The 16,165-nt window shown below is 42.1% G+C and overlaps 1 protein-coding gene across 3 annotated transcripts in view; it reads right to left on the minus strand.

Moving 5' to 3' along the window:
* LOC139755054 (USP6 N-terminal-like protein) overlaps positions 1 to 16,165 on the minus strand; it is a 335,539-nt gene that overhangs the window by 164,097 nt on the left and 155,277 nt on the right. For all 3 annotated transcript variants that reach the window (XM_071673062.1, XM_071673061.1, XM_071673060.1), the window contains one exon: positions 15,893 to 16,036. In XM_071673062.1, coding sequence (XP_071529163.1) covers positions 15,893 to 16,036 — 144 coding nt within the window. The remainder of the gene's footprint in view (positions 1 to 15,892; positions 16,037 to 16,165) is intronic.

Here is a 16,165-nt window from a genome sequence, read left to right on the forward strand (position 1 = left end):
TTGGAACCACTATTCCTTCAAACATACCCATTTTTGCTTTCCGAGATAATGTTCTCGACTTCCACACATTCTTCAAGGCTCCCAGAATTTTCGCCCCCTCCCCCACCCTATGATCCACTTCCGCTTCCATGGTTCCATCCGCTGCCAGATCCACTCCAGATATCTAAAACACTTCACTTCCTCCAGTTTTTCTCCATTCAAACTCACCTCCCAATTGACTTGACCCTCAACCCTACTGTACCTAGCAACCTTGCTCTTATTCACATTTACTCTTAACTTTCTTCTTTCACACACTTTACCAAACTCAGTCACCAGCTTCTGCAGTTTCTCACATGAATCAGCCACCAGCGCTGTATCATCAGCGAACAACAACTGACTCACTTCCCAAGCTCTCTCATCCCCAACAGACTTCATACTTGCCCCTCTTTCCAAAACTCTTGCATTCACCTCCCTAACAACCCCATCCATAAACAAATTAAACAACCATGGAGACATCACACACCCCTGCCGCAAACCTACATTCACTGAGAACCAATCACTTTCCTCTCTTCCTACACGTACACATGCCTTACATCCTCGATAAAAACTTTTCACTGCTTCTAACAACTTGCCTCCCACACCATATATTCTTAATACCTTCCACAGAGCATCTCTATCATATGCCTTCTCCAGATCCATAAATGCTACATACAAATCCATTTGCTTTTCTAAGTATTTCTCACATACATTCTTCAAAGCAAACACCTGATCCACACATCCTCTACCACTTCTGAAACCACACTGCTCTTCCCCAATCTGATGCTCTGTACATGCCTTCACCCTCTCAATCAATACCCTCCCATATAATTTGCCAGGAATACTCAACAAACTTATACCTCTGTAATTTGAGCACTCACTCTTATCCCCTTTGCCTTTGTACAATGGCACTATGCACGCATTCCGCCAATCCTCAGGCACCTCACCATGAGTCATATATACATTAAATAACCTTACCAACCAGTCAACAATACAGTCACCCCCTTTTTTAATAAATTCCACTGCAATACCATCCAAACCTGCTGCCTTGCCGGCTTTCATCTTCCGCAAAGCTTTTACTACCTCTTCTCTGTTTACCAAATCATTTTCCCTAACCCTCCACTTTGCACACCACCTCGACCAAAACACCCTATATCTGCCACTCTATCATCAAACACATTCAACAAACCTTCAAAATACTCACTCCATCTCCTTCTCACATCACCACTACTGGTTATCACCTCCCCATTTGCGCCCTTCACTGAAGTTCCCATTTGCTCCCTTGTCTTACGCACTTTATTTACCTCCTTCCAGAACATCTTTTTATTCTCCCTAAAATTTAATGATACTCTCTCATCCCAACTCTCATTTGCCCTTTTTTTCACCTCTTGCACCTTTCTCTTGACCTCCTGTCTCTTTCTTTTATACGTCTCCCACTCAATTTCATTTTTTCCCTGCAAAAATCGTCCAAATGCCTCTCTCTTCTCTTTCACTAATACTCTTACTTCTTCATCCCACCACTCACTACCCTTTCTAATCAACCCACCTCCCACTCTTCTCATACCACAAGCATCTTTTGCGCAATCCATCACTGATTCCCTAAATGCATCCCATTCCTCCCCCACTCCCCTTACTTCCATTGTTCTCACATTTTTCCATTCTGTACTCAGTCTCTCCTGGTACTTCCTCACACAAGTCTCCTTCCCAAGCTCACTTACTCTCACCACCCTCTTCACCCCAACATTCACTCTTCTTTTCTGAAAACCCATACAAATCTTCACCTTAGCCTCCACAAGATAATGATCAGACATCCCTCCAGTTGCACCTCTCAGCACATTAACATCCAAAAGTCTCTCTTTCGCGCGCCTGTCAATTAACACGTAATCCAATAACGCTCTCTGGCCATCTCTCCTACTTACATAAGTATACTTATTTATATCTCGCTTTTTAAACCAGGTATTCCCAAAGTATAATAATAATAATAATATATATATATATATATATATATTTTTTTTTTTTTTTTGCTTTGTCGCTGTCTCCCGCGTTTGCGAGGTAGCGCAAGGAAACAGACGAAAGAAATGGCCCAACCCACCCCCATACACATGTATATACATACGTCCACACACGCAAATATACATACCTACACAGCTTTCCATGGTTTACCCCAGACGCTTCACATGCCCTGAATCAATCCACTGACAGCACGTCAACCCCGGTATACCACATCGATCCAATTCACTCTATTCCTTGCCCTCCTTTCACCCTCCTGCATGTTCAGGCCCCGATCACACAAAATCTTTTTCACTCCATCTTTCCACCTAAATTTTGGGTCTCCCACTTCTCCTCGTCCTCCACCTCCACACATATACCTCTTGGTCAATCTTTCCAACTCTTTCTCTCCATGGCCAACCATTTCAAAACACCCTCTTCTGCTCTCTCAACCACCCTTTTATTTCCACACATCTCTTTTCCCCTTACAAATTACTCGATCAAACACCTCACACCACACATGTCCTAAACATCTCATTCCCAGCACATCCATGCCCCTGCGCACACTCTATCCTAGCCTCGCCTCGCAACCAACAACATGTGGAACCACTTTTCCCTTCAAACATACCCATTTTTTGCTTTCCGAGATAATGTTCGACTTCCAACATTCTTCAAGTCTCCCAGGATTTTCGCCCCCTCCCCCACCCTGATGAGGAAAGATTGACCAAGAGGATATATGTGTCGGAGGTGGAGGGAACGAGGAGAAGAGGGAGACCAAATTGGAGGTGGAAAGATGAGTGAAAAAGATTTTGAGTGATCGGGGCCTGAACATGCAGGAGGGTGAAAGGCGTGCAAGGAATAGGTGAATTGGAACGATGTGGTATACTGGGGTCGACGTGCTGTCAATGGATTGAACCAGGGCATGTGAAGCGTCTGGGGTAGGAAACCATGGAAACTGTGTAGGTATGAATATTTGCGTGTGTGGGACGTGTGTAAATGTAGCATGTGTATGGGGGGGGGGGTTGGGCCATTCTTTCGTCTGTTTCCTTGCGCTACCTCGCTAACGTGGGAGACAGCGACAAAGTATAAAAAAAAAAAAAAAAAAAAAAAAAAAATGTAAGTAGGTAGGATATGTGGCCAGAAGTGTTATTGGGATTAACTGTTAATTAACAGGCGCATGAAAGAGAGACTTTTGGATGTTAATGTGCTGAGAGGTGCAATGGAGGGATGTCTGATCATTATCTTGTGGAGGCGAACGTAAAATTTGTAGAGGTTTTCAAAAAGTAGATAGAATGTTGGGGTGATGGGTGAAGATAGTGGTAAGAGCAAGTGAGCTTGGGAAGGAGACTTGTGTGAGGAAGTACCAGGAGAGACTAATTACAAAATGAAAAAAGGTGAGAACAAAGGACATAAGGGGAGTGGGGGAGGAATGGGATATATTTAGGGAAGCAGTGATGGCTTGTGCAAAAGATGTTTGTAGAATGAGAAGCGTGGGAGGTGGGCAGATTAGAAAGGGTAGTGAGTGGTGGGATGAAGAAGTAAGATTATTAGTGAAAGAGAAGAGGCATTTGGATGATTTTTGCAGGGAAATAATGTAAATGACTGGGAGATGTATAAAAGAAAGAGGCAGAAGGTCAAGAGAAAGGTGCAAGAGGTGAAAAAGAGGGCAAATGAGAGTTGGGGTGAGAGAGTATCATCAAATTTTAGGGAGAATAAAAAGATGTTTTGGAAGGAGGTAAATAAAATATGTAAGGCAAGGGAACAAATGGGAACATCAGTGAAGGGGGCAAATGGGGAGGTGATAACAAGTAGTGGTGATGTGATAAGGAGATGGAGTGAGTATTTTGAAGGTTTGTTGAATGTGTTTGATGATAAGAGTGGCAGATATAGGGTGAAAATTTTGGTCGAGGTGGTGTGCAAAGTGATAGGATTGTGGAAAATGATTTGGTAAAAATAGAAGAGGTAGTAAAACCTTTACGGAAGATGAAAGCCAGCAGAGCAGTGGGTTTGGATGGTATTGCAGTGGAATTTATTAAAAAATGGGGTGCCTGTGTAGTTGACTAGTTGGTAAGGATATCTAATGTATGTATGACTCATGGTGAGGTGCCCGAGGACTGGTGGAATGCATGCACAGTGCCATTGCACAATGGCAAATGGGAAAAAGGTGAAAGCTCAAATTACAGAGGTATAAGTTTATTGAGTATTCCTGGGAAATTATATGGGAGGGTATTAACTGGATGGTGAAGGAATGTACACAGCATCAGATTGGGGAAGAGCAGTGTGGTTTCAGAAGTGGTAGAGGATGTGTCGATCAGGTGTTTGCTTTGAAGAATATACGTGAAAAATACTTAGAAAAGCAAATGGATTTGTATGTAGCATTTATGCATCTCTAGAAGGCATATGATAGAGTTGATAGAGATGCTCTGTAGAAGGAATTAAGAATATATGGTGTGGTAGGCAAGTTGTCAGAAGCAGTGAAAAAATTTTATCGAGGATGTAAGGCATGTGTACAAAGAGAAAGAGAGGAAAGTGACTGGTTTTCAGTGAATGTCGACTTGCAGCAGGAGTGCATGATGTCTCCATGGTTGTGAGTCAGATGTTGTTCGCTGATGATACAGTGCTGGAGGCTGATTCGGGTGAGAAACTGCAGAAGCTGGTGACTGAGTTTGGTAAAGTGTGTGAAAGAATAAATCTGAAAGTAAATATCAATAAGAGCAAGGTTATTAGGTACAGCAGGGTTGAGGGAAAAGTCAACTGGGAGGTAAGTTTGAATGGAGAAAAACTGGAGGAATTGAAGTGTTTTACATATCTGGAACAAGATTTGGCAGCAGATGGAACCAGGGAAGCAGAAGCTAGTCACAGGGTGGGGGAGGTGGCGAAAGTTTGGGAGTGTTGAAAGATGTGTGGAAGGCGAGAGCACTGTCTCGGAAAGCAAAAATGGGTATGTTTGAAGGAATAGCGGTTCCAACAATGTTATATGGTTTTTAGGCGTGGGCTATAGATAGAGTTGTGCGGAGGAGGGTGGATGTGTTGGAAATGAGATGTTTGAGGACAATATGAGGTGTGAGGTGGTTTGATCGGTTAAGTAATGAAAGGATAAGAGTGATGTGTGGTAATAAAGTATGATTGAGAGAGCAGAAGAGAGTGTTTTGAAGTGGTTTGGTCACATGGAGAGAATGAGTGAGGAAAGATGGACAAAGAGAATATATGTGTCAGAGGTGGAAGGAACGAGGAGAAGTGGGAGACCAAATTGGTGGTGGAAAGATGGCATGAAAAAGATTTTGAGCGATTGGGGCCTGAACATGCAGGAGGGTGAAATGTGTGCAAGAAATAGAGTGAATTGGAATGATGTGGTATACCAGGGTTGATGTGCTGTCAATGGATTGAACCAGAGCATGTGAAGTGTCTGGGGTAAACCATGGAAAGTTTTGTGGGGCCTGGATGTGGAAAGGAAGCTGAGGTTTCTGTGCATTAAACATGACAGCTAGACACTGAGTATGAACGAATGTGGCCTTTGTTGTCTTTTCCTAGCACTACCTTGCACACATGCAGGAGGGAGGGGGTTGTCATTCCATGGATGGTGGGGTGGCAACAGGAATGAATAAAGGCAGCAATTAAGAATGATGTACATGTGTATATATCTATATGTCTGTATGTCTGTGTATTTTCCCTGGGGATAGGGGAGAAAGAATACTTCCCATGTATTTCTGCATGTCCATGAAAGAACCTAAAAGGGAAGAAAGCGGGGGGCTGGAAATCCTCCATTCTCACTTTTAATTTTCCAAAAGAAGGAACAGAGAATGAGGCCAAGTGAGGATATTCCATAAAAGGCTCAGTCCTCTGTTCTTAACGCTACCTCACTAACACGGGAAATGGCGAAGAGTATGAAAAAAAATGTGTGTGTGTGTGTATATATATATATATATATATATATATATATATATATATATATATATATATATATATATATGGAATGGAAAAAGGTGAGAACAATGGAAGTAAGGTGCCTGAGGATTGACGGAATGCTTGCATAGTGCCATTGTACAAAGGCAAAGGGGATAAAAGTGAGTGCTCAAATTACAGAGGTATAAGTTTGTTGAGTGTTCCTGGGAAATTATATGTGAGGGTATTGATTGAGAGGGTGAAGGCATGTACAGAGCATCAGATTGGGGAAGAGCAGTGTGGTTTCAGAAGTGGTAGAGGATGTGTGGATCAGGTGTTTGCTTTGAAGAATGTACGTGAGAAATACTTAGAAAAACAAATGGATCTGTATGTAGCATTTATGGATCTGGAGAAGGCATATGATAGAGTTGATAGAGGTGCTCTGTGGAAGGTTTTAAGAATATATGGTGTGGGAGGCAAGTTGTTAGAAGCAGTGAAAGGTTTTTATCGAGGATGTAAGGCATGTGTACGTGTAGGAAGAGAGGAAAGTGATTGGTTCTTAGTAAATGTAGGTTTGTGGCACGGGTGTGTGATGTCTCCATGGTTGTTTAATTTGTTTATGGATGGGGTTGTTAGGGAGGTGAATGCAAGAGTTTTGGAAAGAGGGGTAAGTATGCAGTCTGTTCTGGATGAGAGAGCTTGGGAAGTGAGTCAGTTGTTGTTCGCTGATGATACAGCGCTGGTGGCTGATTCATGCAAGAAACTGCAGAAGGTGGCGACTGAGTTTGGTAAAGTGTGTGAAAGAAGAAAGTTAAGAGTATATGTGAATAAGAGCAAGTTATTAGGTACAGTAGGGTTGAGGGTCAATTCAATTGGGAGGTAAGTTTGAATGGAGAAAAACTGGAGGAAGTACAGTGTTTTAGATATCTGGGAGTGGATCTGGCAGCGGATGGAACCATGGAAGCGGAAGTGAATCATAGGGTGGGGGAGGGGGCGAAAATTCTGGGAGCCTTGAAGAATGTGTGGAAGTCGAGAACATTATCCCGGAAAGCAAAAATGGGTATGTTTGAAGGAATAGTGGTTCCAACAATGTTGTATGGTTGTGAGGCGTGGGGTATGGATAGAGTTGTGCGCAGGAGGGTGGATGTGCTGGAAATGAGATGTTTAAGGACAATATGTGGTGTGAGGTGGTTTGATCGAGTAAGTAATGTAAGGGTAAGAGAGATGTGTGGAAATAAAAAGAGCGTGGTTGAGAGAGCAGAAGAGGGTGTTTTGAAATGGTTTGGTTACATGGAGAGAATGAGTGAGGAAAGATTGACCAAGAGGATATATGTGTCGGAGGTGGAGGGAACGAGGAGAAGTGGGAGACCAAATTGGAGGTGGAAAGATGGAGTGAAAAAGATTTTGAGTGATCGGGGCCTGAACATGCAGGAGGGTGAAAGGCGTGCAAGGAATAGGGTGAATTGGAACGATGTGGTATACTGGGGTCGACGTGCTGTCAATGGATTGAACCAGGGCATGTGAAGCGTCTGGGGTAAACCATGGAAAGTTGTGTGGGGCCTGGATGTGGAAAGGGAGCTGTGGATTTGGTGCATTATTACATGACAGCTAGAGACTTAGTGTGAACGAATGGGGCCTTTGGTGTCTTTTCCTAGCGCTACCTCGCACACATGAGGGGGGAGGGGGTTGTTATTCCATGTGTGACGAGGTGGCAATGGGAACAAATAAAGGCAGACAGTATGAATTATGTACATGTGTATATATGTATATGTCGGTGTGTGTATATATATGTGTACATTGAGATGTATAGGCATGTATATTTGCGTGTGTGGATGTGTATGTATATACATGTGTATGTGGGCGGGTTGGGCCATTCTTTCGTCTGTTTCCTTGCGCTACCTCGCTAATGCTGGAGACAGCGACAAAGCAAAATAAAATAAATATAAATATTTTTTTTTTTTTTCACCCTCCTGCATGTTCAGGCCCCGATCACACAAAATCTTTTTCACTCCATCTTTCCACCTCCAATTTGGTCTCCCTCTTCTCCTCGTTCCCTCCACCTCCGACACATATATCCTCTTGGTCAATCTTTCCTCACTCATTCTCTCCATGTGCCCAAACCATTTCAAAACATCCTCTTCTGCTCTCTCAACCACGCTCTTTTTATTTCCACACATCTCTCTTACCCTTACGTTACTTATTCGATCAAACCACCTCACACCACACATTGTCCTCAAACATCTCATTTCCAGCACATCCATCCTCCTGCACACAACTCCATCCATAGCCCACACCTCGCAACCATACAACATTGTTGGAACCACTATTCCTTCAAACATACCCATTTTTGCTTTCCGAGATAATGTTCTCGACTTCCACACATTCTTCAAGGCTCCCAGAATTTTCGCCCCCTCCCCCACCCTATGATCCACTTCCGCTTCCATGGTTCCATCCGCTGCCAGATCCACTTCCAGATATCTAAAACACTTCACTTCCTCCAGTTTTTCTCCATTCAAACTCACCTCCCAATTGACTTGACCCTCAACCCTACTGTACCTAGCAACCTTGCTCTTATTCACATTTACTCTTAACTTTCTTCTTTCACACACTTTACCAAACTCAGTCACCAGCTTCTGCAGTTTCTCACATGAATCAGCCACCAGCGCTGTATCATCAGCGAACAACAACTGACTCACTTCCCAAGCTCTCTCATCCACAACAGACTTCATACTTGCCCCTCTTTCCAAAACTCTTGCATTCACCTCCCTAACAACCCCATCCATAAACAAATTAAACAACCATGGAGACATCACACACCCCTGCCGCAAACCTACATTCACTGAGAACCAATCACTTTCCTCTCTTCCTACACGTACACATGCCTTACATCCTCGATAAAAACTTTTCACTGCTTCTAACAACTTGCCTCCCACACCATATATTCTTAATACCTTCCACAGAGCATCTCTATCATATGCCTTCTCCAGATCCATAAATGCTACATACAAATCCATTTGCTTTTCTAAGTATTTCTCACATACATTCTTCAAAGCAAACACCTGATCCACACATCCTCTACCACTTCTGAAACCACACTGCTCTTCCCCAATCTGATGCTCTGTACATGCCTTCACCCTCTCAATCAATACCCTCCCATATAATTTACCAGGAATACTCAACAAACTTATACCTCTGTAATTTGAGCACTCACTCTTATCCCCTTTGCCTTTGTACAATGGCACTATGCACGCATTCCGCCAATCCTCAGGCACCTCACCATGAGTCATACATACATTAAATAACCTTACCAACCAGTCAACAATACAGTCACCCCCTTTTTTAATAAATTCCACTGCAATACCATCCAAACCTGCTGCCTTGCCGGCTTTCATCTTCCGCAAAGCTTTTACTACCTCTTCTCTGTTTACCAAATCATTTTCCCTAACCCTCGCACTTTGCACACCACCTCGACCAAAACACCCTATATCTGCCACTCTATCATCAAACACATTCAACAAACCTTCAAAATACTCACTCCATCTCCTTCTCACATCACCACTACTGGTTATCACCTCCCCATTTGCGCCCTTCACTGAAGTTCCCATTTGCTCCCTTGTCTTACGCACTTTATTTACCTCCTTCCAGAACATCTTTTTATTCTCCCTAAAATTTAATGATACTCTCTCATCCCAACTCTCATTTGCCCTTTTTTTCACCTCTTGCACCTTTCTCTTGACCTCCTGTCTCTTTCTTTTATACGTCTCCCACTCAATTTCATTTTTTCCCTGCAAAAATCGTCCAAATGCCTCTCTCTTCTCTTTCACTAATACTCTTACTTCTTCATCCCACCACTCACTACCCTTTCTAATCAACCCACCTCCCACTCTTCTCATACCACAAGCATCTTTTGCGCAATCCATCACTGATTCTCTAAATGCATCCCATTCCTCCCCCACTCCCCTTACTTCCATTGTTCTCACATTTTTCCATTCTGTACTCAGTCTCTCCTGGTACTTCCTCACACAAGTCTCCTTCCCAAGCTCACTTACTCTCACCACCCTCTTCACCCCAACATTCACTCTTCTTTTCTGAAAACCCATACAAATCTTCACCTTAGCCTCCACAAGATAATGATCAGACATCCCTCCAGTTGCACCTCTCAGCACATTAACATCCAAAAGTCTCTCTTTCGCGCGCCTGTCAATTAACACGTAATCCAATAACGCTCTCTGGCCATCTCTCCTACTTACATAAGTATACTTATTTATATCTCGCTTTTTAAACCAGGTATTCCCAAAGTATAATAATAATAATAATATATATATATATATATATATATATATTTTTTTTTTTTTTTGCTTTGTCGCTGTCTCCCGCGTTTGCGAGGTAGCGCAAGGAAACAGACGAAAGAAATGGCCCAACCCACCCCCATACACATGTATATACATACGTCCACACACGCAAATATACATACCTACACAGCTTTCCATGGTTTACCCCAGACGCTTCACATGCCCTGAATCAATCCACTGACAGCACGTCAACCCCGGTATACCACATCGATCCAATTCACTCTATTCCTTGCCCTCCTTTCACCCTCCTGCATGTTCAGGCCCCGATCACACAAAATCTTTTTCACTCCATCTTTCCACCTCCAATTTGGTCTCCCTCTTCTCCTCGTTCCCTCCACCTCCAACACATATATCCTCTTGGTCAATCTTTCCTCACTCATTCTCTCCATGTGCCCAAACCATTTCAAAACACCCTCTTCTGCTCTCTCAACCACGCTCTTTTTATTTCCACACATCTCTCTTACCCTTACGTTACTTACTCGATCAAACCACCTCACACCACACATTGTCCTTAAACATCTCATTTCCAGCACATCCATGCTCCTGCGCACAACTCTATCCATAGCCTACGCCTCGCAACCATACAACATTGTTGGAACCACTATTCCTTCAAACATACCCATTTTTGCTTTCCGAGATAATGTTCTCGACTTCCACACATTCTTCAAGTCTCCCAGGATTTTCGCCCCCTCCCCCACCCTATGATGCACTTCTGCTTCCATGGTTCCATCCGCTGCCAGATCCACTCCCAGATATCTAAAACACTTTACTTCCTCCAGTTTTTCTCCATTCAAACTTACCTCCCAATTGACTTGACCCTCAACCCTACTGTACCTAATAACCTTGCTCTTATTCACATTTACTCTTAACTTTCTTCTTTCACACACTTTACCACACTCAGTCACCAGCTTCTGCAGTTTCTCACATGAATCAGCCACCAGCGCTATATCATCAGCGAACAACAACTGACTCACTTCCCAAGCTCTCTCATCCCCAACAGACTTCATACTTGCCCCTCTTTCCAAAACTCTTGCATTTATCTCCCTAACAACCCCATCCATAAACAAATTAAACAACCATGGAGACATCACACACCCCTGCCGCAAACCTACATTCACTGAGAACCAATCACTTTCCTCTCTTCCTACACGTACACATGCCTTACATCCTCGATAAAAACTTTTTACTGCTTCTAACAACTTGCCTCCCACACCATATATTCTTAATACCTTCCACAGAGCATCTCTATCATATGCCTTCTCCAGATCCATAAATGCTACATACAAATCCATTTGCTTTTATAAGTATTTCTCACATACATTCTTCAAAGCAAACACCTGATCCACACATCCTCTACCACTTCTGAAACCACACTGCTCTTCCCCAATCTGATGCTCTGTACATGCCTTCACCCTCTCAATCAATACCCTCCCATATAATTTACCAGGAATACTCAACAAACTTATACCTCTGTAATTTGAGCACTCACTCTTATCCCCTTTGCCTTTGTACAATGGCACTATGCACGCATTCCGCCAATCCTCAGGCACCTCACCATGAGTCATACATACATTAAATAACCTTACCAACCAGTTAATAATACAGTCACCCCATTTTTTAATAAATTCCACTGCAATACCATCCAAACCTGCTGCCTTGCCGGCTTTCATCTTCCACAAAGCTTTTACTACCTCTTCTCTGTTTACCAAATCATTTTCCCAAACACTCTCACTTTGCACACCACTTCGACCAAAACACCCTATATCTGCCACTCTATCATCAAACACATTGAACAAAACTTCAAAATACTCACTCCATCTCCTTCTCACATCACCACTACTTGTTATCACCTCCCCATTTGTGCCCTTCACTGAAGTTCCCATTTGCTCCCTTGTCTTACGCACTTTATTTACCTCCTTCCAGAACATCTTTTTATTCTCCCTAAAATTTAATGATACTCTCTCACCCCAACTCTCATATATATATATGTGTGTGTGTGTGTGTGTGTGTGTGTGTGTGTGTGTGTGTGTGTGTGTGCACGCGTGTGTGTGCTTATGTATATATGCATTACACATGACAGACAGAGACTAAGCATGAACGAATGTAGCCTTTTTCGTCTGTTTTCCTGGCACTACCTTGCTGACCCGGGGTGGTGATGCTGTTCCCTGTGGGGCGGGGAGGTGCCGGGAATGGATGAAGGCAAGGAAGTATGAATGTGTACATGGGTATATATGTATATGGTTGTGTATGTATGTATATGTATGCATATGTATGGGTGTGAGCATGCATGTATATAGGTGTTTATATGAATGGATGGATCTCTCTTCGTCTGTTTCTTGGCACTTCCTTGCTGAAATGGGAAATGGCGATCAAGTATAATATTTCAATTTCTAAAAGAGGAAACAGAAGGAGTGAAGCAGGGAGTGCTCATCCTCCTCGAAGGTTCAGATTGGGGTGTCTGAATGTGTGTGGATGTAACGAAGAAGAGAAGAAAAAAGAGATAGGTAGTATGTTTGAGGAAAAAACATGGCTGTTCTGGCTCTCACTGAAACAAAGCTTGAGGGTGAAAAGGAAGAATGGTTTGGAAAAATCTTAGGAGTAAAGTCAGGGGTTGGCTTGAGGACAAGAGCTAAGGAAGAAGTAGCATTATTCCAGAAGCAGGAATTGTGGGAGAGTGTGATAAGAGCATAAAGAAGTAAATTCTAGACTGATGTGGGTAAAACTGAAAGTGGATCAAGAGAGAGGGGCGATTATTAGTGCCTACACACCTGGTCATGAGAAGAAAAATCATGAGAGGCAAGTGTTTTGGGAGCAGCTGAGTGAGTGTGTCAGTGGTTTTGGTGCACAAGACCAGGTAATAGTGATGGGTGATTTAAATGCAAAGGTGAGTAATGTGGCAGATGAGGGTATGATTGGGGTATATGGGGTATTCAGTGTTATGAATGGAAATGGTGAAGAGCTTGTGGATTTGTGTGCTGAAAAAGACTGGTGACTGGGAATACCTGGTTTAAAAAGAGAGATATACACAAGTATATGTATGTAAGTGGGAGAGATGGTCGAAGGACATCATTGGATAACGTGTTAATTGATAGGTGTGTAAAAGAGAAACTTTTGGATGTTAATGTGCTGAGGGGGGGATCTGGTGGGATGTCTGATCACTATCTTGAGGAGATGGTGAAGATTTGTAGAGGTTTCCAAAAAAGAAGAAGAGAATGTCGAGAGAAGAGAGTGGTGAGAGTAGGTGAGCTTGGAAAGGAGGCTTGTGTGAGGAAGTACCAGGCGAGACTGAGTGAAGAATGGCAAAAGATGAGAGCAAATGATGTAAGGGGAAAGGGTGAGGAATGGGATGTATTTAGGGAAGTAGCGATAGCATGTGCAAGAGATGCATGTGGCATGAGAAAGGGGGGAGGTGGGCAGATTGGAAAGGGTAGTGAGTGATGGGATGAAGAAGAAAAGTTGTTGGTGAAAGAAAAAAGAGAGGCATTTGGACGATACTTGCAGGAAGGAGTGCAAATGACTGGGAGATGTGAAAGAGAAAGAGGCAAGAGGTTAAGAGGAAGGAATAAGGGTTGAACATGAGGGCAAAAGAGAGTTGGTGTGAGAGAGCATCATTAAACTTTAGGGAGAATAAAAAGATGTTATGCTTCAAGTATAAGGGTGACTCTTGACAATGGACAACAGATAGACATATGGACAAATGATGGACAGACACACAAATGGAAAATATTCATATGAGAAAGGAACACAAAATGATCCCTATTACCTCTTATACGATGGAAATACAAAAATGAACTCTCCGAAGAACAGCAGCCTTACCCAGTGTTAAATATGTCTTTTTGAATCTTCTGCATTTAAAATGAGACTGCATTCCTGCAGGTTTTCTGAGTTAGTCCACCATACCAGAGCTTTGTGAAGTTTGTGATGCATATCTCTCACTATATCTATCTTTTACTGGAAAGAGTGTGGCCACCGATAATACCACCACTTAATGATTGGTCACTCATAAATGAATATCTTGCCCAACAGTCACCTGAATCAGTGATTTGACATCCCTCTTCAAAGTAGAAAGATAGCACTCGAATCAATTAAAACTAGATCTTACAATGCTGCAAAGTGAAGAGAACATACTTTAGAATACCAGACGATCCTTAGCCACACAAACTTTTCTCCCGAAATAAACAGACTTTCTACAATAAAAGTGAATCTTACCGACAGGTAATACAGTAAAATCTATTATCCATGATCTGAGACAATGAAATGTTCAAAAGAACACATCTTCCAATTTTGTCTGGCTACCCTTGGTCACCCGAAAAATCAAAAAGTTAAAAGATATCCAAAAATATTTCATGTTGCATGTGCACTGCACCATAAAATTAGTTTACTCGCACCATAGTGATTAGTTTACTCAACAACCTGTGTTTTGTGGCACTGGTGAATGTTTACCATCTTTCATATGCTTTTTGGTGTGATATTTTGCTGGTCTTGCACATCAGTGTATTTGGTCCCTTTTAAGCTCCTAAAAGCCATCTATATCTTGCAAGAAACACAAGAGGAATGTTTTAAGCCTTGAAAAGATGGAGTTGTGCACGAGGCTGGCTAAGGGCGAGTCCAAAGTGGCCCTTTTGAAGGACTTCAACGTCACCATGAAAACTATTTATGGCATCACCAAAAAGCATAAGATAGAGGTACTCATTCAGTAGCGAGTCCCAACCTAACACTCTCAAGGCATGCAAGACCCTCAATCAGCCTAAACTCGAGTTGTACTCTGTTCTTCAAAAACCTCAAATAACCAGACATTTTCTCCAAAGCACCTGATTCAACAATCATTTTGGATAACAGAGGTTTCACTGTACCTACGAATATACAAATGTGTTGCTATCACACTTCTTTAAACCTTAATGCAATCAGAGGGTCAGCCAAATATGCCAACACTGTCCCTTTAGTAATCTTCATTTCAAAATGGCTGAAATATACCTGCTAAAAGAAAAAGGTACACAGTCCGAAAGGCATTGCTCAGAACCATAGAAAAACTTGATTATTGTAAAGCTAAGAACCTTCTCATCCTGGGATAAATAACCATGTATCAAAATGCTTCCTTCAAATCAAAACTTCTCTCTGTAATGCATTACAGACACTAATTGCTTAGATAATTTCTAAACTTCATTGTTTAATCAGCTCATCTAAAAGCAAAATGTTTGCAATTATTCAATCCTTTTCTTTAATCATATAAAGAAGACCCTTCGTTAAAACCTAGCCTCTTGGACAGTTCTATCATGCTCAGTTATAAATTCTATAACAAAGACCTTTAACAAAGAGTCAAGGTCTGAATCCTTAATTTCTGAAAATGCGATGAACAACTACTGCTAATGTGGTGCAGACAAAATGAAGATGTAACTTCTGCAGCCTGGATTTCCCAGCTCCAACCCTGAACAAAACAATGCAAATACTTGTGGCGAGGTAACAAGTCCAACTTCAGAAACTGATTGATTTTGCCCTTTTCCTGCCATTGAGGTCCTTGAAAATCTAATCTGAAACTACAGTTTGGATGTACTACACTGCATAAAGTCCCAATGAATACATTTTTCACTTATAAAAATCATAGCTACTATCATTTATGTGCATACTTATCTTCTACTGAATCTTAGTTAACTTACCATGCATTGCATATTTAGGTGAGGACATCAAGGCTGACACAGCCCAGAAAGCATCCTCTTCATTCAGGTACATAAGTAACAAAGCAGCAATCTGGGACATGCCCTGGCAGTAACCCACTTCTTGGTTGTACATGGAGTATGCAACTGAAAATAATTCATTCACACTATTAAAAACACATCAATCAAGTATTAAATTTCAATGGGAGTCTCACTATCTTGAAGTAATGAATATGTAGCTTCACTCCTTCACATTCACTCCATAGCTATCATGTA

Source organism: Panulirus ornatus, chromosome 18 (assembly GCF_036320965.1).
Source record: "Panulirus ornatus isolate Po-2019 chromosome 18, ASM3632096v1, whole genome shotgun sequence".
NCBI lineage: Eukaryota > Metazoa > Arthropoda > Malacostraca > Decapoda > Palinuridae > Panulirus > Panulirus ornatus.